Raw genomic sequence first — 23,776 nt, forward strand, 5'->3', positions numbered from 1 at the left:
ATGATGTTGGGGTATATAGCCAAATTCGTGATAAAGTATGATGCAGTAAAAAAAATAAAATAAATAAATAATAAAAAAAAAACTCTCCAACTGCTTTGCAACGAGAAGCTTTAACTTAGCTTTGGCTTCCTGAAAGGAAAGTACTAGAGATGTTATAACAGTTGGTAAATCTGGTAAAAGAAAGACAAATTCATCCAAATAAAATAAATGGTTTTATATATATTTTTTTTTTAAAGTATCAAAAATGCAAGGAAATTTGGCCCCAAACATGCCAGCTGAACAGCAGTGCTCAATGTACATACTGTAGCCTACTCACACAGTAGGATTACAGATTTTGTCCTGAGCATGTATGTCAAGCTGTGTGTGTGTGTGTGTGAGAGAGAGAGAGAGCATCTAAGTATGTCATGCCAATAAAGCAATATGAATTGAATTGAGAGAGAGAGAGATTATTATTTGCCAATTATTTATTGATTAAACCATTTAAAGAAAGACAAATCCTCTCCAAATACAGATTAAGTAACCATGATTTAGAAATAGAGAGAGGAAGACATAGACACACATAGACAGAGCAAGAGGATCAGGGATCTGTAGACATTGTGATCTACAGCAAATAGAGGACGAGGAACACTTTCTGCTGATTTGTCCTAAATATCACAATGTGAGGAAAACATTTCTCTCCAGATCTGAAGCATTGATTCCATCATTTACTGAACTTAGTGATACTGAGAAAATGCCCTTCTTACTTGGAGAAGATGATAACACAGCTGCAAAATATGTATTAACCATTCACAATGTTAGATGTTAAACATGATTAACTTGAAACTGACTTACTTTATCTTTTCATTTATTTAGATGGCTTTTATTTATTATTATTTATGTTGTTGTTGTTATATGTATGTTAATGCTTTGGCAACATTGTGTTACACAGTCATGCTAATAAAGCTGAATTGAATTGAACTGAACTGAGAGAGAGAGAGAGCACACATTTCAGCTTATGAATGTTTTTTTTTTCTTTTCTTTCCCTGTTGTGTTTATTGCACATCTTGATGCCTTGATGACAAGGGTAGTGGGCTCCCATATAAAGATGTGGCTTCCCCACTCAAATTCAGATGCAGTGTTTTCCATGGTGGAAACAGTTTGGCTCTGGATGGAACGCTATTATCTATCATGACAGTGCTTTATGTGGGAGCCCTCTACCCCTGTCATCAGGCATCAAAATGTGCAACAAACATTTACAACAGAAAATAAATAAACATAAACTGAAATGTGTACTCTCTCTGTCTCTCTCTCTCGCTCACACACACACACACACACACACATACAGCTTGACATACATGCTCAGGGTAAGTACTGTAATCCTACTGTATGTGTACAGTATGTACATTGAGTACTGCTGTTCAGTTGGCTCGTTTGGGGCAAAGTTTCTTTTTATTTTTGATACATTTGTATTTTTAAATACATAAATCTTTTTATTTTATTAGAATTAATTTGTCTTTCATCAGATTTACGAGATGTTATCATTTCTATTTGTGCTGGTCAATTAGGAACAATAGGTAAAATTGAACTGCTAGCAAATATTTGAGTTGCTCCTCCCCTTTGCATGGCCCCTCCCCTAATCTCACTCCAAACTTTTGCTATAACTTAGGGGTGTCAAACTCAGTTCCTGGAGGCCGCAGCCCTGCAGAGTTTTGTTCCAACCCTGCTCCAACACACAAACCATCTAGATTTCAAATAAGCCTAAATGACATGATTAGCTGGATCAGGTGTGTTTAATTAGGGTTGCATCTAAACCCTGCAGGGCTCCGGCCCTCCAGGAACTGAGTTTGACACCCCTGCTATATCTTGAGAGCCCTGTTGAGAGTGTTGTACTGCAGTGTGTTCAAACATTTTGTTTAATAAAACGTAATCGACACCAAATTTGAAATGTGTAGGCTACCACCTTATTTGTAACTTGAGAGCAGGCGCAGTCATATTACTAGAGCTTCCGGTTTCATTTACCTTCCAGCTATTTTACAAAAACAGTCTGTTATTTTGCATGCTATTTTTTTAAATTGGTAAAATTCTGCATTTCTGCAATTCTTATCAAATACCTGGAATAACTGCAGAATTGTGAGGCTCAGTTGCAGTGTGGGTTTGAAAGCATGCGGTGATAATGAGGCTGAAGACGTCTCTGCTGGTGGGAGAAGATGAGATCCTGAAGGCCACCACAACACCATGTGCACAAAAACTGCCAAAAATACCCATAATGATCACACAATGACTCTGTTCAAATGAAGGCTGTTTGAACGTTTTCAGCATAAACACGTCTCTTTCTAATCGTTATCATCTGTTTATTGAATTCAAAGTGCACGCAGCCACACACGTGCATGCACACACACCATCTACACCATTACTGGAGTCACAAAGGAGACAGAGAGTTGCTGACAGTATCACATTCTTGAGCATGTTTCAAGTGGAGCAGTAATATCAGTGTTGCTGTGTGCTGCGGTATGTTTCAGCAGGTTTTGGCCTTCATTTGTTTGCGAGTGGCTCATTTCTGGTGGTTTTCACTCACCAGGAGGTGAATAGCACATGATAAGTGTGAAGGTCAGAAGAAGAGAGATGCTGGTGACTAAAAGTAACAGGCTGAAGTTATAATAGCTGAACAGGAAGTGGCCTGCTGAGAGCTACTGGTAATGTACAGATGGGAAAGAACGAGATAGAATGGTTCATATATCCAATGAACCCCCATACTGTACTGCTTCAGTCACAAAAGTGGCCAGACATTCAAAACGTAGTGGTGAAAAGCTTTTGCGATGTGAAAAAGTCCTATTTTTTTTTTTACCCTAATCATTTACTGGCAATAAAAACAAGTCATTTTGCAGAGAAAATACAAGAAAAGAGAACCATCTGAACATTAAACCCGTAAATTGATAAACCACTTGGCATAAACAAATACATTCTTTAGGAAAGACAACATCTTACAGAAATGCTACGATAAAATCTCAACACAATCCAGTGGGATTCAAGGACAAATACTGAACATTCACAGTTTAAGATAAAGGACTTTTCTGAAAGTATTTTCCTTGATAAGAGCGGACAGAGAACACTTTCGATCAGTAATAAGGTAAACATTATCATATCGGCGCTGCTGTATGATTACATGAAAAAGTCATCATCATTCTGTTGCCTTTCATGCTACACGTAGGCCACGTACACACTACAAAGTTTAGGGAGTGACGACTGCATTTAAATGCGGCAGTGAATCCCTTCTGTGTGTGTGGAATACAGGAGTCACTTTTGCGATGGTTGACGTGGTGATAACCATAGCAACGGTTTGGCTGTAAAAAAACAAAGATGCCAACATTCTCCATGTCAAATTTTCTGGGGAAATATTAAAGGCCATTTGAAAATGACATTTGATTTATGGGCTTGGTGCAAAGATAAACAAGAGGAGCTGCGTGAAACTGTCTTGTTTGAGACACTCAGTTTAGTGTTAGCTATTTTTAAAGAAACGTTAGCAGTTGGTTGGGATCAGTAAGATTTTTAAATAAATTATTACTTTTATCTAGCAAGGATGCATTAAATTGAAGTGGCAGTAAATGTCATTTATAATGTTACAAACAATTATTTTTGTTTTTACTTTGTATTCATCATGAAAATAAAAATTTATCACAAATTCTACAAAGATATTAAGTAGAACAACTGCGTTCAACATTTGTAATATTAAGAAATGTTTCTTGAGCAGCAAATCAGCATATTAAGATGATTTCTGAAGGATCATGTTACACTAAAGACTGGAGTAATGATGCTGAAAATTCAGTTTTGCCAAAACAAGAATAAATTGCATTTGAAAATAAATAAAATATATATTTTTAATTATATTAAATAAAGCCTCGGTGAGCATAAGAGACTTCAAAAAAAAAAAAAGAAAAAAAAAATTACTAACCCCAAAATTTTGAATGCTAGACAGCATAAACCTGAAAAAAAGAAAAGAAAAAAAAAACATTTTACACACAAAAAAAGCAACAAAATATTTCATATACTATTCCTAAAGCGAACAAAAAAGTTAATGAATTGATAGTTTCTTGCAAGTTCCTTGCAAATGGTTTTTCCTGTATATGTATTTTTTTACTCCTCAGACATCAGAAAAATATCTTTAATTTGAGATATATTGTATGAAAACAAATCTCTAAAAGAATGTTTAGATATTTTGACTTGAAAACAAGGCAAAAATACTGATCAAGAAAAGGATTTTTTTTTTTTTTTGCAGTAAACCGTATTTATCTGCAGTGTGTACGTGGCCTTGCAAAACTGCTGCATGTATTGAAATTCTGTTACTTTTATAGTGTTTGTTGAAAATCCTCAAGTAAACATTCGTCTTTATTTCAAAGTTCAAGTTCTCTGAGTTCAAGTCATAATCTAAAGCTCAGATAAGCGTTTGAATTCAAATGTTTCTTTCAAAATAGACCCTTCTACTACTAAATTCATACAATCCTATGAACAATAAGCAGAGGGCTTCAACATCAAAACACAGCACACATTAAGTGCTGAACAGTGATAAAATACTGATCTTTAAACATGATCTTACCTTTTTTTTTTTCTGGACAACAGTGAAAAATACATTTAAAAGAGTTTGCATTTAAAGAGTAAACAGTACAACAGGTAAAAAAGACCACCATCAGAAATACGTGCACTACAGGGGACACATTACTCTTCCTCCATTGACTTCTCGATCTCTTTCAGCTTTCGCACAAACTCTTGAGCCTCTCTGTCTCCTGTTCTAGCCTCCAGCATCTTCATGATGGGCTTCTCTGTATCACAAGAAGCAACTCAGTCAGAAATGAATCCATCAGACCAGGCAGACACAACAATAATGTTGAGGTGGCAGACCTCTCGATAGACAATGACACATGTAATTGGAAATCTTTTCAAGAGGACAGGCTGCAACAGATACTAAACACCAAGCAATGCTGACAAAACAATGAAATCTAACCAGTCCTACTTGCTTTTCTCTCTCTGAATGTAGAAATAATCAGCAGTCTTTAAATAACATGTCATATTTACTGTACAATCACGCATTATTCCATAGGACTCAACACTGTTTCTATAAAGTTGCTTTCGTGGAGAGTTTATGCTACTCTAAATCGTATACTCGTAAATATTATATTTATGAGATATTTATGCAAAATTTGGATTTTCTTCAATGCCAATTTATCAATGGTTCAAGAATCATTGTGGAAGCAATCTGATATTGAGTATAATATGTTTTGTTTTTTTATTCTGTAATGTTAATGAAGAATAGCAATAATACTGGAAAACTGTACCCATTTAGCCGGTTTATAGCTGACAGGTTTGCAAGAAAATAAGCAGCACAAGAATGATAAAATACAGCTAGGAAACATCAGAAATTTTTATTTATAGCAATAGCACTTTGTCTTAGGCAGATGTTTTCATATTTCTTTCTCATTTTTAAAATTCCTAATACTTCTATTTTGTTTAATCACCTTGTAATTGCAAACTCGTATGTAGGAATTTCCCAGAAGGACTTGAAGGTACCGTTAGCTAGATCTAAACTCTACACAAAGGTTCAGTAGGTCTCCAGAAGCAGAGTTGAGTACCCCTGATTTAAGACGTTTTATGCTTACTCTTAAGGAGAAATGTCATGGGTAGGTGGATAAAATGGACAGATTAGCATACCGCTTGGTTTTTGGCGGGACAAATGCAGGATAACCGGTTGAAGGGTCTTTCCAGCAGGTGTGGCACTTGGCCTGCCCGGCCAGCAGAAGTCACTCAGTGGGGCAACAGCCTCGCCAGCGAAATCATTAGTGGACAACCAATCATAGTCCATCACAGTGAAGGTCAGACAGGCACACCTGTGCCTGTACTGCTCAGGGCTGACATGGCTGTGAAGAAGCAGTGGGATCAAAGGGCTGTTTGGGGCGCTGGGACTCAAGTGTTGAGGTAAGCAGTTGATGTGGTACTCACAAGTAAAAAAGCTCATCAAAAACCGGATGCAGGGTTTTGAGCTTCACTTGGGTGCGCTGACTCCGAGCCGTGGGGAACAGATGGTGAGGACACAGCTCCACGATGACAAATGGGTCGCTGAGGCCTAGGAAAGCACGAATTTGGAGACAAATACAGTAACAGATAACAACAGAAAATATCAGTAAGTAACTAGATTTGGAAGGAAATAGCAGTAGTAAACACAGCAGAAAAGGAATAGTGGAAAACTTTCACATTAGATTCAACACACAGTGCAACTAATTTGTTACAATGTAAAATTGGCTATAATTGGTTCAAATATGCAACAAAGACCAGATTTAAGAAAGAGCAATACAATTCAGGATGCAAATGTTATGAAATCATTACTTCACATTTTGAATGCTGAACAATGTCAATGTTAGTCAATAGATTTTCAAATTTTAATTTTAAATGTCTCTCTCACTGTCTTTTTGTTTTCTTAAAACATCAGTGTTTAGTGTTGTAATGTTTTATTTTTCATTGTAAATAAATAGACCTTTAAAAGTCAAAGTCTCTCTCTCTCTCTCTTGATTTTTTCCCAAATAAATAAATAAATACATGGAATCAGTTTTAAAACTTGTATTTTACATGCACATTTTTTAAATAATAGGCTTAGGGTTTTACAGTAGAAACATTGCTAGAATGTCGATTCATCGATATTAAAAATCTGTCGATTTTACAATTACAATTATTTTTTTTCTGGATAAATTAAAAATACAAAAATATTTTAAATGCTATACTGTAAATTAATTTAGGTATCTCAACATTATAATGCACTGTATGGAAATTGATAATCATTTTGAGATATGCTAGATATTACATTTAACAGTGTTCTTACATTACTAGCGTTTTTAAAGATTAACTTATTTCCTTGAACAAATAGAGAGAGATCTCATTTCTCTTATGTAAATGTAAACATAAGAGAAATGAGCATACAAAATAAATAATCAATAAGGATTAATATATATGTGTGCGTGTGTGTGTGTGTGTGTTTAGTTATGTATATATATATATAATTTATTTCTTTATTTTTTTACCGTTAGCATCCAGGGCAATGAGGTCAGCTGCATGCAGTATCTCCACAGTAAGTCTTTGCTCAGGTGCATCATAGTAACACTTCACACTGATACGACCAAAACGACTGTGCTTTAAGATTCTCTGTAAAGCAAATGCACATCTGTTAAAGATTACCATCTATAGCACATAATACACATAACATTCACATCTAGTTAACACATCAGGCAAGGTTGAAACTCTACAATTGCTTTTAGAAACAATTTTTCTAACAGGTTGTGCCTCAAAAGCAAGTGAAATAGCATTTTTAGCCACCATAGATGTGGACCTGGTGTGAAAATTGTCTCAAATTGTAGATGGTGAAATGGTGCTACTTTTTGAGATTGGCCCACCACACTGTGGCCAGAATTTGTGGCAACCCAACATGTATCTCCCAGGTATATAGTGATATTAAGTTATTGGATAAATCTTACTTCAGGTCATGTAGGAATGATCATATTTACCTTACATGAACACCACCACCGGTTTTTATTTTAACCCTGACTTTCCGGATACAGGGATGTCAATATAGAAGAAAATGTATTTTGTGTGTGCATTTGCTTTAATGTGCATGAAGTAAAGATAAAGCTTGCCAGGAAACGCCACTCATATAGGGAAATCATGAAGCTACACATGCAAATGGAGGACAAGAAATATAAAATTGCCTGAAGTTTTCATACCCTAAGCAAAATCACTTGAATGCCCACATTAAGTAACTTCTAAATTCCTAGTTAGTTTTTTTTTAACTATTACATAATTGACTAGCTTAGCAGCATGCTAACATCAACTGTGGGACATGCTTTTAGTGTACTTCATGTGAGGAATGATATTTGTTTGGCAGCAAACTTTTTTTTAAAGAAGTTAACAAAGTTGCTGCCTTTGAAAGCAGTTCAGATCAGACAATTATGAGGTTCGGTTCGGTTTCGTAACATGCTGATTGTGCAGACATCTGCCCCCGTAGGCAGCAGACAGCAAGTCAGCTTAGCAGGATTTGAGACACAGTCAGAGGCTGTGAAATCTTTCACAGTGCAAGGAACACTTAGTCAAAGAGGAAATGACTGATGTAAACTTTTAATCATCAGAGGAAGGAATCGTATTTGTGATGTCTTAGCTCCTAATCAACACCTCCTCTCTCTGCAGGGCTGGAGCTAAAAGCTGTGACGGCTCAGCAGGACTCCTACCCACCTGCTGGGAGATTTTCTCCAGGAAATACTGTTCGATCAGCTCAAAGGAGGAGCATTTGTTCAGACGCAGCTCCTCGTCCAGGGCCTGATGGGAAGGAAGAGGGAAGGCAGATGAGTCCATGCTTATTCATTTCATCAGCCGCATTGATTAAAGGTGAGAATACCTTATAATCTCCACTCTTAAGGTCTTCTAAGAGCAGTCCTTCTCCATCAGCGTGGAAGAACTGCACCAGTGTCTGCATAAAAAGTAAAAAAGTTTGTAATAAAGGTAACCTGACTGACAATCAGTACAAGTCATTGTACTTTATACCTTATGCCATTTTTTCTTTGACTGCACAGAGTCCAGCAGACATGCAGACTCTCGTAACACACTCTTGAGACTTGTTATGCTAATAGATCAACTATATGGTGAACAACATGTTCAACCCACACGCTCGCTCAGCACTTCATGAGTTTTCATGTAAATCTGTGGTGAGTTCCTGCCAGTTCTTCTCTGTTGGAATACTGGATCTCACATATTGACATGCTACTGGGGATGTCCTAAGTTTTCCACTGAGCTGTGGCCAAGAGCAATGGCGAATATCTGATGGTGTCATGCATGATGTAAAACCATGACTGTGAATGCCGACTGAGAGAAACCGGACATGAGGATCACTGCCCTTTGCAATCTCAGAGTTGCAGTCACCGCAAGCTGGCAAAACACATAGTTGGCTTTCAGCAGCATTTGTTAACTAACCTCAATAATATAGTAGGCCTACTCATTTTCCCTCAAAATACTGCTGGAGCTCAGGCAAGGGACCTGCCAACCTCTCTCAAAACCGACTCTGATTTTTTATCTTTATATTATGATTCCATCCATTTGGAGGATATTGAACATTTTTGAGCCATTTTTGAACACATTGTATTAATTTGTCATGCGTCTCCATCCGCATGTTTCTTTGTGAGTTTTTTTGTGTATAAAGTTGTGCAGTGTATTCCAGCCTTGAGTCTTACAAGTTGTACGAATTTTTCGAAAGTTTTTGATATTTTTTTTATACCCCAAGTGAAAAATAAATATACTAAAATGTATTTGAAATACGAAATGCATTTCTTTCATGCCAAGTATACTACAAGTAGATATACTGAAGTATATTTGCAAGTATACTTTAGCTACACCTTATATATCTTGCATTTAAAGACCGATATTATTCACTGATCATACAATCCTCATCAATAGGATTAACATTAAAACACATTTTAGGCTTAATATTAAGAAATGTGCATTGTTCACAAGTAGTACTTCAAATAAAGTTTAATTATAATTTTTATATCAGTAAGTCTCTGGCGATATGTCAGTAAATATGTTAATAGATTTTAACTATACTTTTTTACTAGGGACCTCTTGCTTGACTGTTGCTGTACTGATTGCTGTACAGGATTTTAGACCATTGTAGAGCCAATTTATTTGGCCTAAAATCACCTTTTTCCAGTGGGAACACAGAATGATTCCAGGTTGAGTACCAGTAACCTATCTATGGAAGCCAAGGACTATACACCAAGATGGTTCACTCATATTACTATTAAATGGAAGAAAAAAGTAACGCACAATATGGCAGAATAAATCCCGTCTTCTGGCCCCGTTTACACTAGTGTGTTTTCGTTTTAAAACGCATAGCTTTTGCTACGGTTAAGCCTATCGTTTACACTACTCATGCGTTTTTGAGGTCGAAAACGGAGACTTTTGAAAACGCTGCAGACCCCGTTTTAGTTTGAAAACTCTGGGGTTGCGTTTCAGTGTAAACGGACCAAAACGGAGACTTTTGAAAACGATGGCGCGGCTGCCCACATTCGCTCTGCATCCTTGACGACCATGTAAACAATAACATATTTCACATGTACCCATAGATATGTATGGATAGAGTCTGCCATCTAAATAATAGTGCATCTACCTATACATATCTATGGTAGTACCTGCACGAATGGTCACGTGGCATGCGTTTTAGGTTGTGTAGTGTAAACGGAGATCGTTTCTGAAACGCAGCAGAAACGGCAGTGTAAACGGGGATCGTTTTCATTCTAAAACGCTGTTTTAAAACAAAAACGAACTAGTGTAAACTGGGCCTAAGTAAAAGGGCCAGATGGTAACTGGTAAAGTCATCGCATCACTACAGCTGCTGTTAGAAGCTCTGGTTGCTATAGAAACAGCTGGTGTCCTGAGACCTGCGCTTGGGACTGCACATGTGGACCAACCTGAATTATTATTTTTTTTACACTATTTGAGCATAAGAAAAAACATTTTTACGGCAGTAAAAATTTTCAGTTTATGGCTGATTTGAAATATGTTAAACATGAGATTGGCAAGCTTTTGAGACTTTGATGTTTCCCCATTCAAGTACAGGAGTTGGTCTTGTATGAGTGAAACAGCTGTCAAATACAGTCAGAGTGAACTGAATTTCTTTGAAAGGGACTTTGTGATACTCATTAGCCACTTCTCCACCCTCGGGTCGAACAATTCAAAGAATGGTAAGGAACGGTTACAGTTATATTTCCACTTGAGCTTGGTTCGGCACGGTGCGATTACAAACCTGGAACCATGCTGGTAGACTGCGTGTAATGACGTCAGTACTCAGGATTGGTCCCTGCTCTGTTGTCTGGCTACCAGTTTCTCTCTGTAGCCAAATGCTATTTCAATGTAGTAAACAGAAATATCTGATCATCCTCCATATTGCAGTTACTATTTATATCTCAAACTGTAAGCACTTGGATTACCGACAGAGCTGGGAAGATTAAATTATAGTCCTTTACTGATTCCAAATTACATGACAAAAATTGTAGTTAGTAACGTAATGCATTACATTACACATTTTAGGTAATAAAATCAGTATAAACTACTTTTTGATTACTTTTAGACCTAACACGTTTATGACATTGATTTAAATAAATATTTTATTTGTTTACCTTCATTTCTTCTTCTTAAGGATTTGACTTTGCTATTATCATATGGAAATCCCTGCTATACATATAAATAAAAAATCATGTGATTTTATGCATTTTAATGCGTTTGAAAGACAAAAGCCTTCCTAAGACAAAGACTTAGTAACTGTAGTCTGATTTTGAGTATTTTAAAATGTAATATAGTTAATTACAAGTAGGCCTACTTAATTTTTGGAATCTGATTATGTAATCTAGATTACAGGTAATCAGTTACTACCCAGCACTGATTACTGAGGCAACGACTGATATATAGTACTACGAGCTCTGTTATCAGCCCCACAGTGGAAAATGAAGCCATTTCTGTACCGGCTGGGCTGGATCGGCATGAATTGCTTAAGCAACGAGAACGTTTTTGCCCTCCGGTGGAAAAGCAGCTATGTGACTGACCTCTACGGTGTACTGGAACCGTGTGTAGAATTCCACCTGGACGCCCCTGTTTTCCCCCACAGTGTCCAGGATCATCCGCAGGAGCAGCTCCCACAGACTCTGCAGAACCCTGGGGTGCACAACAACCAGAAAGATCACACTCATGGACACAGTGACCTCCTTCACATGCAGTCGATTACCACTTTACAGAGGCCAATTTACTTGGAAAACATGCTTCCAAGGATAAATCTGTGTCATTACTTTTATCATTACAGTATGTCCCCCTTGTCACTAAATGAAGCAAGTAATTACCTTGTTAGATTCTCTTTAACCAGTGACTCATTGAGGATGACTAGAGTGTCATCTAGGTACTTCATCAGAGGAGCCACAGCCTGGAGCAGTTCATCAAAGAGGAGATACATTGAAAAACATATTAGGCCATAATTACATGTTCTTTCTATGTTTATTCATACTTACCTCATCAGTGTTAATGGAGTCTGGAGACAGGCTGATGTGTTGAATACATTTTCTGAGTTCAGGAAGCATCTGTGTGGGACAGAGTTTTATGTGATTGACTTTTTACCCCAGAAACTGTGCAGTGGTGCATTTCCCAAAACCATCCTTAGCCAACTACAGTATGGTCACAATGACTGTTGTTATCAACATAGTTCAATGATTTGGTTTTCCCCAAAACTTCAGCTCCAAACATTCGCAAAGCAGCATCGCAAACTGTAAACTTTGTAAATAATTGGAACTACTGCTCTTGAAATATGGTCATAAGCATAGTTTGACGTTGACTTAATTAGATAAATAGATGACGTGGTACAATCTATATCTTCCATTACATGTTTGTCAAGAGAATAAAAGTGACATTTTTAAAGAGTGCACATGTGAATGCGCTCTTGTACTCTGAGGGACCCTCAAACATCTGGAAATAAAGTAAAACAATGGTGAACAAAAATAACAAAGACGTTTTCAGATGCCATGTTTGTTGTTTACATAACATACATAACATAACATTACACCTGACTTTAATTCTAACTTGAATTAACTAGAATAAGTTATTGCTCCAACACAACTGTGATGTCATAAACGATAATTCTATGATGTTAAACCAATGTGGTCCAAACAACGGCTGAGCGGCAAAGTTTCTATAGTCTCGGGAAACAGACATGACTAGCTTTTACAGAAATAATCTGACTAATTTAATTCTTTTTAATCTGACATTAGTTTATTTATCCAATGTTGCAGTAAATTACGTAGTTAAAGGGATAGTTCACCCAAAAATGAAAATTTACCCATGATTTACTCACCCTCAACCCATCCTAGGTGTAGATGTTTTTCTTATTTCAGACGAATGCAATCAGAGTTATATTTAAAAAATGTCCTGGCTCCTCCACGCTTTATAATGGCAGTGAATAGCTGCTGAGATTTTGAAGGCCAAAAAAGTGTGTCTATCCATCATAAAAAGTGCTCCACACAGCTCTGGTGAGAATATGATAGTCTCACAAGAACCAAGTTTTGTTTACAACAAAGGAAAACCAGTCTACTCTTGGCTTGTATCAAAATCCTCCAACATTTTTCTTTACAAATCCTTGTTTTGTACTTCTAATTCGTGACCGGTGATTCGTTTTGTTTTGCTCTCTCCTTTGCGCTTCCTTTGCTCCTTTGACTTTTCATCTTAAGTTATCCGCTGGATGCCACTCTCTCGTGAATGCGCACAAGACAGTTAGTGGAAGATAGAGATTACAGTTTATGAAGTTTTAAATAAGGACATTTTTCCAGCACAAATGCATCAGTTCACTTCAGAAGGCCTTTATCAACCTCCCGGAGCTGTGTGGACTACTTTTTATGATGGATGGATGCACTTTTATTGGACTTCAAAATCTCAACACCCATTCACCGCCATTATAAAGCCTGGAGGAGCCAGGACATTTTTTAATGTAACTCCAATTGTATTCGTCAGAAAGAAGAAAATCATATACATCCAGGATGGCTTGATGGTGAGTAAATCATGGGTTCATTTAAATTTTTGGGTGAACTATTCCTTTAAGTAATGAGTTACGTCCTTGAATAGGAAAGGCACCCCAGAAATCTAATTTTCAGAAACCTATGTTTGGGAACAGTATGCTTTAGCGTTAGCATAACATGCTTGTACAGTATGTTGCTATAGCTCTTGATATAATCAGGTCTCCTAGCAGTTGAACTGTGTTTCTTGATGTATGCCATTACCCTATCAGTAAGGTGTGTGATTAGGCGTTTGGCCTCCCTCTGCAGGTCGATATCAGCGTTGTAGAGCTGCCCATTGAGGGACTTGTTGACCTGCTCCTTCCCTTCCAAGCCGCACGACTCCTCCATGGCCTGTTCGACCCCCCGCCAGTCCAGGTCCCGCGGCAGACCCCCCAGGTACACGCGCACATGCTCCGTGCTATTCAGAGCGACACAAACCTGCACCAAAGCAGCAGCAGCAGGAAGAGGAGAAAGGGAGATCGGAAATGAGGAAAGGAGAGGTAAAGAGTGGAAAGAACAAAAAAGAAGAAAATAAGGAGGTCTAAATGGGGCGGAGGGAGAGAGAAAGCATATAGTGCAAAATGAAAAGGGGGCGCTAATGAGGTCAGACACACTGTGACACAAGCGCACCGCTGAGACGTCAGTGTTGTCAGGGAGAAGCATTCAACAGTGACATTTACTTCGCTCGTAATGAAAGCCAACCCTCCCTTGCCCAGAAGCAGTACCTGCACGATGAAACTCTTGTGGTCTTGTCCCAGCTGGCCCCTCTCAATCTTGCGCTTTATCAGCTCGGCGTAACACACCACCTCGCTGCAGAAATTCTGCCACACATCAAGAAAGAATTGCGTTATGTGGGTGAAACCATCAATTCTCGTTTCCATTACGAGCATGCTTTTTATTTTCAGTGTTTTTGACCGCCGCTCCCCAGCTGTGCAAGCTTAAACTACATGCTTATGAAAGTGGAGCTTAGAGCTTAGAGGCGCTCACGTCCGTCAGGCGTGTGATGAAAATGAAGGCTCCCGCTGAATCAGGCCACGCCAGCTGGGCCCAGAACTCCCGCACCTGGCTGAAGCATGTCGTAACGTCCACCGCCGAGGAGCTGTGTTTGGTCTGACTCTGGATCGGCTCCAGCTGTACCATTAAAATAGACACGTTACGCTATGCAGCCAACACAATACGCTCTCAGTGGGGTACATTGACTTGATTTCTGTCTTCTCAGCACACACTTAAAACTGAAGGGGGTTTTCGCAGTGATGCCATATAAGAACCATTTTGGGTTCCACAAAGAGCCTTTCAGTGAACAGTTTTTAAAAAAAACATTTCTTTTTACCATGAAGAACATTTTCTGCCAGGGCCATGTTTTATAAAAAGAACTGTAAGTACTTCATAGAAAATATTATATACAAATTCTTAAAATTATAGGTTGAACTTAATCCCAAAATCATTGTAACTAGTACAGGAAAGTCTTGTGAAAAAATCCACAAAACATATTTTTATGATGCTACTATTCTTATATTTTTTCTTAATTTGGTTTCATTAAAGCAAACACATTTATATTTAATTTAAAAACAAAATAATCTAATATAAAAATAAAATAATATAATTGAAAATGAAATTTTGGGTGGGCAACCTTGTTGGTATAAACAAAGTATTGGCATGACGGTTGCAGACAACTATATGAATAAAATTCAGCAGGGGCGGATATGCTGTCTTTAAAGTGGAAATGGGTTTTACAATGACTCAGTGGCATGCATGGAAACCATAACATGTCTTGGCTTGTCATCATGTCGCCCCACACCATCTTCCTCACCTTCCATAAGCTATTTCTCTCTGTCTACTCATCTGCAGCATTGCTATCACTGTTATTGCTGTACAACACTTTAAATGTGTTTTTAAAATTAATCTTGTATGTTCATATTAAGTCAATCCATAGTTTTCTGGAAACATGCCCAGGCCGATAATCTGTTGCTATTTTATTCTATTCTTTCTGACATCGCCATTGAAGAACTCAAATTAATTGGCCACATATTGTATTGGTAGCTGTAATAAGCTATAATGTTTTAGTTTGGCCTCCAACTCACCTGATCCATTTCCACAGCTTTGCGGATCCTGTCAGTGGATCTTTCATGTACAATATGCAGCCATTTATGAATAGAGGTCTTGAACCAGTTGTGAAATCCAGTTAGAGCCAACATCTTAGTGTCTCTGAAAAGAAATGTCCACAATCACCAGTTATGACTAAGCCATCCTCAGGATCACTCATAAGTATTAGTAGAATCATCAATCTATCAACAATCTATCCTCATGTACATTCACTCTTTTAATTAGTCTAGCTGATGAATTAGCTCTCATGCAGATGGATTAAGAGGAACCCAGTGACTAACTTAAGAGGCAGAAACTCCCTGAAGCGCTTGAGGGACTTCAGAGACATATAGAGCTCAAAAAGGGTCTCTCCCATGGTTTGGGTGAGTCGTGAACTCTCCTGCTCCAGGTTCCCACACACTCGCTCCATTGCCACATTCACGTCATCTGCCACCTGGAGACACAGCACAGCATTAAAGCTCTATCGCCTGAATCCTGTTTATCGAGGCAAGACTTATTTTTAAGTGTTCCCAGGGGTGCTCAAACTTACAAGCTTCTCTAACTGCCGGTAGGAGATGCTGAAGAAGTCAACCTTCACAGAGCTGAAAGACAAGACAAAAAAAAAAAACATTTTAAATTTTTTTTTTTGTTTTGTTTGTTTGTTTTTTTTAAGCTTGTTTTATTGTTGTTGTGTCCCTACCCATCTCATTAAAAATGAAGTGTGATTTAAATAAGCTATTCGTAGGCTGGCTTTCCTGAATGCTGTGTCTCTGCAGGGCAATCAAAACATTGTTCTGTTTGTTCTGCCCAACACAGCAATCCTGACTAGACGTGAGTTTGTAGTGGGACTGTTTGACCGACCAATGGTGGGCAATGAGCATGCTTTGGAAACCTGTTGGAAAATAGTCATTATTTTTTGCAATTATGAATTACACATGTCTAAAAATACCTGTAATAAAGCTTGTTGTAGACATTTTGTCCTCTCTGCACATCAACACATACTGCATCCACCACCATAACCAAACGCCTCAGCTGCTCCTCTAGAATCTGTAGAGATGTGCAGACAACAGGTACATAAGCTATTGAAATACCTGACCAATGCTTTCTTGTTCAGTTATCAGCAACAGAGAAACTACAGGTGCTTTAACTACAGCAGTATGAATGTAGACATACTGTACAGTACAACATTTTCTGTTTGTTCCAGTTAATATAAGTCACAATATAAAGGGCAACTGAAACTAGGTTTTCATGTTGGTTTCCAAGCTTTCTTTGTGCTGTAGATAAATGGTTGCAACTACATTTGAAAACACTTTTAAATGGTAATTAAATCAATACTTACGCCTTCATCTGGTTTGATGTTTGATATTATTCCTTCATACCACTCAACTGTACCTTTCTAAAGTCAGGAATAAACAAAGAAACAATAAATTAAAAATAGCAGTAATATACAAATGTATCCATAATTTAGTAAAATATGAACTATTTAAAATCACCGTGTACAGTGGCCCCAAAAGCATTTTGGACAATTTTGGAAATTGTAAATTGTAAACCAAACTAACTGTAGAAATGCCGCTGCATTCAATACAAAATATAAAATCAAGTAGCATCTGCTGGAGCTTTTCTCATAGCCATGACCTTTCTCAGAGCCAGAACCATCTGGTCTCTCAAGATGTATGAAGTCATTTCCTCTCCAGTTCACACAGTTATAATATATCAACCACAGGTGTACTTCATCACATGAAGTATATTCTATGTTTGGCAACCAGAAAGTATTACAATACTTTTTTGTCTGTATTTTGAACAATGTATTTATCATTTTACAATTTGAAACAAACTTTTTGTGTTAAAACATATCAAAGCTGAAATTTCAGCATCATTACTCTAGTCTTCAATGACACATGATCCTTTAAAAATCATTATAAAATATTTCTTCTTATTATCAATGTTGAAAACAGTAGTGCTGCTCGATATTTTTGTGGAAACTGTGATACATTTTTTTAGGATTCTTTGATGAAATGGAAGTTTAAAAAATAACAGCATTTATTTGAAAACAGATTACAACAGATTTCTGTCACGTTTGGTCAATTTAATGTGTCCTGGCTAAATAAAATTTACATTGACAAGTGTGGCTTCAGTGTCCAAATACCTTTTGGAACCACCGTATTTCTCACTGCTGTATGTCTGTATCACCTTATTACCTTTATAACTGTTGCTATTTCCAAGTGCAGTTCGCTGCGGTTTGAACACACGGCTCTAAAGGCTGCCATTGACTGCATGTGACCAATGCTCCTAAGGCACACATACACAGCAGATCAATATCCAAAGAATAGTTTCAACGACACCATGTGGAAACTGCATGAATTGTTTGTGTGTTGGTGTGTCTCTGAGCCCAGTATACTGTACTACATTGTAGTAGCAACACTAGAAATGCCCACAGGATGTCAATTTTTGTGTGTCCCGCTACCCAATACAGATCTACCCACAGGAGTCCAAAAGGGCAGATCACCATGAGCTCCCAGACACAGCTGCTGCAATTGATGGCGGAAATATCTGAATTGAAATGGTTTCATTTTGGTCCATCGGCTTGGAAATCGACCGTATGAATGCTGGCTCCTGTAAACATATGTGTGAGTTCATGAGTCTTTGTAGCCTGTATGTGTGTGTGTGTGTGTGTGAATTCACCTCAGCATAAGCTCACAGCGTATGATGGCAGCAGAGTTGTTGCAGGGGAATACTTGACGCATACTCTTCATTTGAGACAGGCAGTAATCACAGTAAAGTCTGAAGCTCTCTGCCAAGAGACCCTCCTGCACTCAGAAACACATAATTACAGACTGGACCCAGATGAAAAGAATTAGTTCCAAACTAGAGCCTTAGGGGGCAATTCGCGGAGAATTAATTACACCTGCTGATAGCGCCGTTTATTTGCACACGCGACTGCGTTGTTTTAGTACCCGATTCGCTGAAGGTATTACGCAGTGAATTAGCATTTGCAAAGCGCAACTCTGCAAGAACTTTATGGAACATTAACTACACCAGACAAATAGCGCTGAATATAATAAACCTAGTTTACAGAAAAGGAGGCATGTTTGTGCAAATATTGACAATGCAACAAAGTCGACATGGACCACTGCATTCACATCTTAGGTCTTTTGTAAGACACTGCATTCTAAAAAGTTAAACTTTTAAAAAACATATCTAGCAAACTATCCATGTTCTGTTTTTGATTTGTTTTTCCAGTAAAATATCTAAAATCTATTAAGAAACATAAATGTACTTAAAGGTGAAGTTTTTTTTTTATGTAAAAAAATACATCCTCTTAATCTACATTTGTAAGAAATAAGGTTCTTTTTTACATGAAGTAACAGTATTACTATTAGTATTGCTAGTATAACTTTTTATAACCACATAAGCCCAAAGAACCCTTTGCTGTTAAAACATTCTTTGAGTTAGAGTTTATGGTTCTTTTTTGCCACCTTTTTGTTTTTCAATTCTGTAACTGTCAAAATCACCTCATTACTGATTTTCTGGAGCTCAGCTATCCAACTACACAGACTGACTGTCAACGCACTCTTGACAGGTACATTTCCTTTTTAAAAATGACTATAAAGTTTAACTTTCAAATTGTAACTAGTTTCCTACCAATCATGTCTTTTTCTCTCTGTAAGTTTAACAGAACATGTAACTGTGACCAGCTCTGTTCAGTTAAGGATAATTCTCTCCAATTCTCCATTAAATAAGTGACGGAGATTTATTTTTATTACTTGTGTAATAGGTCCTTTATAGCACTTTCAAATCATGGATACGTATGGGACCTTATAAAAAGAGCCCTATTTAGTACAAAAGGGTTCTGCTATTGTTACAACCAAAGAATCCAAATTTGGTTCTGTTTAGAACCATTTTACTTAAGAGTGTACTTTATTGGCTACTAAATGTGCCATTTGTGGGTTTTATCTCACCAAAACTGTAAACACTGGCCAACTCAGATATTTTTCCACCAAAGCCATAGCGAGAGTTTGGGGCACGGCTACTGTATAGAAGGCTGAGCTAGCAGGTGTCTAGCCATGGCTCAGGGTAAAATAATGGGTAAATGGGTGAATTTATACAATGCTTTTAAAATATGGAGGAATTTGATGGATTGTTTGGGTTTCAATCAAGACACCAAACTTGAGGAGTTTCTTCTTGACAGGTAAGCTAAACGCAAGTTTCCGCTAGATAATGTAAGGATAATAATTACTGTTGACAAATGTTGTTTGATAATATGACAGTAGTAGCGCATACTTCACATTTAAGCAAAACATTTTACAGGATATTCATACATAATGACTTTTTATAAACATGAACCTCAATACATTTTATTAGATTTATGCTTAAAACAAAAATATTGCTTCCAAATATTCTCAGGCAACAAATCTCAATATCATGCAAATTTATTAACTAAACGTGTCTCATTCTAGATGCATAAGCATTTTACTGGAAAACAAGAACAAAAATGCTGATTAAGAAAATGATTTTCTGCAGCGCAATGTGTAAAACACCAAAAAACGCTGAGCCCCAGAGTGATCTCCGGTCTCTGTGCCCAGACATTCAGGGTCAGCGAGCTGTTGTAAAAACCCACCAGCTCCCTGTTCACAGCAGTATCCTCCCACTCTGCCTCCACGGTTTTCAGCAGCCTGAGGAGCAGAGCGTAGCTCATCCTCTGATAGCGGTGATGGCTGCTGTAACACTGCCAACGGCTGCAAACACATGCAAAAACATCCGTTTTACACACTAGTGTCAGTCTCACTGTTGGCAGGCGTGTGTAGCTGAAGCATGCAGCGATTATCAGGATGGGTCTTGGTGTTATAAGCATTTGCTGTTTTCATGCTGTTGTGCTCATCCTGTCAATAAACACGCTGACTGCGTGGCATGTCACAAATGAGCTATGATCTCACTACAGGTTTGATGTTTAATACGCACATGATGGCCTGCTGCAGAGGGGAGAGGTCGGCCTGCACTGCATGATGGGACAGCACAGTCCATGCAGCCGCACACACTTGTCCATTCCAGTTATAAGGCTCTTTCTGCAATTAAAATGGTGTGATTTATAATAAGCTCTAAGCTTGATGCAGATGAATGCTAGGCAAATAAAAAAAGCGCAACCTGAATTTGATTATGTTCATAGTCAGAATCTGGCTCAACATCTTCTTGTGAATGGTCACATTGGAGGCCATTTTACTCAAGGCTGTGTCTCTCTGTTGAGCAGAAGTAGGAGTGATTAATAAATATTATGAAGATGAATAGGAATATTATAACCTTGATGGAAAATTCAGTCATTTTGTCTTTCAAAAACCTGCATGCCGAATGTACTCTACCTTTCAAAAGCTTGGAGAAACATTTTTGTAATGTTTTTAAAAAGAAGACTCTTATGCTCACGAGCATGCATTTGTTTGTAAAAACTGTAATGTTGTGAAATATTACAATTTAAAATGTTTTCTATTTTAATGTATTTTAAAATGTAATTTAATCTTATGATGCAAAGCTGAATTTTCAACAGCCATTTTTCATTTGAAAATGGCTGATTTGCTGCTCAAGAAGTCTTTCTTATTTTTCTAAATGTTGAAAACAGCTGTTCAGCTTAATATTTTTGTGGAAAATGTGATACTTGATTTTTTTTTGTTCAGAATTCTTTGAAAAATTGAAAAAAAAATTGAAAAAAAGTTCAAAAGAAGATTTGTTTTAAATATAATTGAATTTTATATTGTCCATTTAATGCAAGTAAATAGGGAACTGGGTTTTCGAGTTTCACAATTACTGAATAGCACACATCCCCATTGAATAAGTAGATGAAAAAGTATTCTTCAACATTCTACTCTTGTGTTCCACAAAATAATGTAAATCATGCAGGGTTTGTACAACCCAAATTCCAGAAATGTTGGGACATTTTTAAATTTGAATAAAATGAAAACTAAAAGACTTTCAAATCACATGAGCCAATATTTTATTCACAATAGAACATAGAGAACATAAATTAAATGAATAAATTTTACACTTTTATCCACTAAATGAGGTAATTTCAAATTTGATGCCTGCTACAGGTCTCAAAAAAGTTGGCACGGGGGCAACAAAGGGCTGAAAAATCAGCTGGGAGAACATCTAGCAACTAATTAAGTTAATTGACATCAGGTCTGTAACATGATTAGCTATAAAAGGGATGTCTTATAGAAGCAAAGTCTCTCAGAAGTAAAGATGGGCAGAGGCTCTCCAATCTGTGAAAGAGTGCATAAAAAGATTGTGGAATACTTTAAAAACAACATTCCTCAATGTCAAATTGCAAAGGCTTTGCAAATCTCATCATCTACAGTGCATAACATTATCAAGAGATTGAAAGAAACTGCAGAAATCTCTGTGCGTAAGGGACGAGGCCGAAGACCTGTGTTGGATGCTTGTGGTCTTCGGGCCCTCAGACGACACTGCATCACTCATCGGGATGATTCTGTCATTGACATTACTAAATGGGCCCAGGAATACTTCCAGAAATCACTGTCGGTAAGCACAATCTGCTGTGCCATCTGCAGATGCCAACTAAAACTCTATCATGCAAAAAGGAAGCCATATGTGAACATGGTCCAGAAGCGCCGTCATGTCCTGTGGGCCAAGGCTCATTTAAAATGGACTGTTTCAAAGTGGAAAAGTTTTCTATGGTCAGATGAGTCCAAATTTGACATTCTTGTTGGAAATCATGGATGCCGTGTCCTCCGGGCTAAAGAGGAGGGAGACCTTCCAGCATGTCATCAGTGTTCAGTTCAAAAGCCAGCATCTCTGATGGTATGGGGGTGCATAAGTGCTCACGGTATGGGCAGCTTGCATGTTTTGGACGGCACTATGAATGCTGAAAGGTATATAAAGGTTTTAGAGCAACATATGGAAAAGGAGATCAGAGTGGCAAAGATGAATTATTCTGGAAAGCTAAGGAACCAATTCTTTTCCAGTGATCCTGCTTCAGTGTGGAAAGGTCTGAAAGACATCACCAATTACAAGACACCATCCCCCAGCACTGTGGAGAATCAACAACTGACGATCTGAATGAGTTCTACTGCAGGTTTGAAAAAACACCATTCACACCTTCTGCAACCCCCCTCTCCCCCCATCCTGCACTGGCAGATCAGTGAAGATGATGTGCGCCAGGTCTTCAGAAAGAACAAGAGAAGGAGGGCACCAGGGCCAGACGGTGTGACACAAGCCTGTCTGAAAACCTGTGCTGACCAGCTGGACCCCATCTTCACACAGATCTTCAACAGATCACTGGAGCTGTGCGAAGTCCCTTCATGCTTCAAACGCTCCACCATCATCCCCGTCCCACAGAAACCCAAAATTACTGAACTTAATGACTACAGACCTGTGGCTCTAACGTCTGTGGCCATGAAATCATTTGAAAGACTGGTTTTGGCTTATCTGAAGGACATCACTGGACCCTTACTGGACCCCCTGCAGTTTGCCTACAGAGCAAACAGGTCTGTGGATGATGCAGTCAACATGGGACTGCACTACATCTTGCAACATCTTGACAGACCAGGGACTTATGTGAGGATCCTGTTTGTAGACTTCAGCTCCACTTTTAACACCATCATCCCATCACTCCTCCAGCCCAAATTAACTCAGCCATCTGTCCCCACCAGCTTCCTGACAGACAGGCAGCAGCTAGTAAAGCTTGGTAAATTCTCATCCAGCACCCGTACGATCTGCACTGGTGCCCCCCAGGGTTCCGTCCTCTCCCCACTGCTCTTCTCCCTCAACACGAACGACTGCACATCTAAAGACCCCTGTGTCAAGCTCCTGAAGTTTGCCACCACAGTCATTGGCCTCATTCAGGACGGTGACGAGTCTGCTTACAGACAAGAGGTTGAGCAGCTAGCTGTCTGGTGTAATCTTAACAACCTGGAGCTGAACACGCTCAAAACAGTGGAGACGATCGTGGACTTCAGGAGAAACCCCCCTGCACTCCCCCCACTCACCATTATGAACAGTGTGACTGCTGTGGAGTCATTCAGATTCCTGGGCACCACAATTTCTCAGGACCTGAAGTGGGACAATCACATTGAGTCCATTGTGAAAAAGGCCCAGCA

The 23,776-nt window shown here is 38.2% G+C and overlaps 1 protein-coding gene across 1 annotated transcript in view; it reads right to left on the minus strand.

Moving 5' to 3' along the window:
- Positions 1–1,708: 1,708 nt before the first annotated feature.
- Positions 1,709–23,776, minus strand: part of baiap3 (BAI1 associated protein 3) — a 78,400-nt gene continuing 56,332 nt past the window's right edge. Inside the window, 23 exon segments of the mRNA XM_058771053.1 lie at positions 1,709–4,793; positions 5,680–5,885; positions 5,968–6,091; positions 7,041–7,161; positions 8,242–8,325; positions 8,405–8,476; positions 11,601–11,709; positions 11,892–11,971; positions 12,057–12,125; positions 13,812–14,027; positions 14,315–14,410; positions 14,577–14,720; positions 15,671–15,794; positions 15,974–16,125; positions 16,222–16,273; positions 16,621–16,718; positions 17,011–17,067; positions 17,870–17,960; positions 18,354–18,478; positions 20,290–20,407; positions 20,631–20,734; positions 20,814–20,836; positions 20,839–20,905. Coding sequence (XP_058627036.1) covers positions 4,690–4,793; positions 5,680–5,885; positions 5,968–6,091; positions 7,041–7,161; positions 8,242–8,325; positions 8,405–8,476; positions 11,601–11,709; positions 11,892–11,971; positions 12,057–12,125; positions 13,812–14,027; positions 14,315–14,410; positions 14,577–14,720; positions 15,671–15,794; positions 15,974–16,125; positions 16,222–16,273; positions 16,621–16,718; positions 17,011–17,067; positions 17,870–17,960; positions 18,354–18,478; positions 20,290–20,407; positions 20,631–20,734; positions 20,814–20,836; positions 20,839–20,905 — 2,436 coding nt within the window. The 3' untranslated portion in view covers positions 1,709–4,689.

Source organism: Onychostoma macrolepis, chromosome 03 (genome assembly GCF_012432095.1).
Source record: "Onychostoma macrolepis isolate SWU-2019 chromosome 03, ASM1243209v1, whole genome shotgun sequence".
NCBI classification, from domain to species: Eukaryota; Metazoa; Chordata; class Actinopteri; order Cypriniformes; family Cyprinidae; genus Onychostoma; species Onychostoma macrolepis.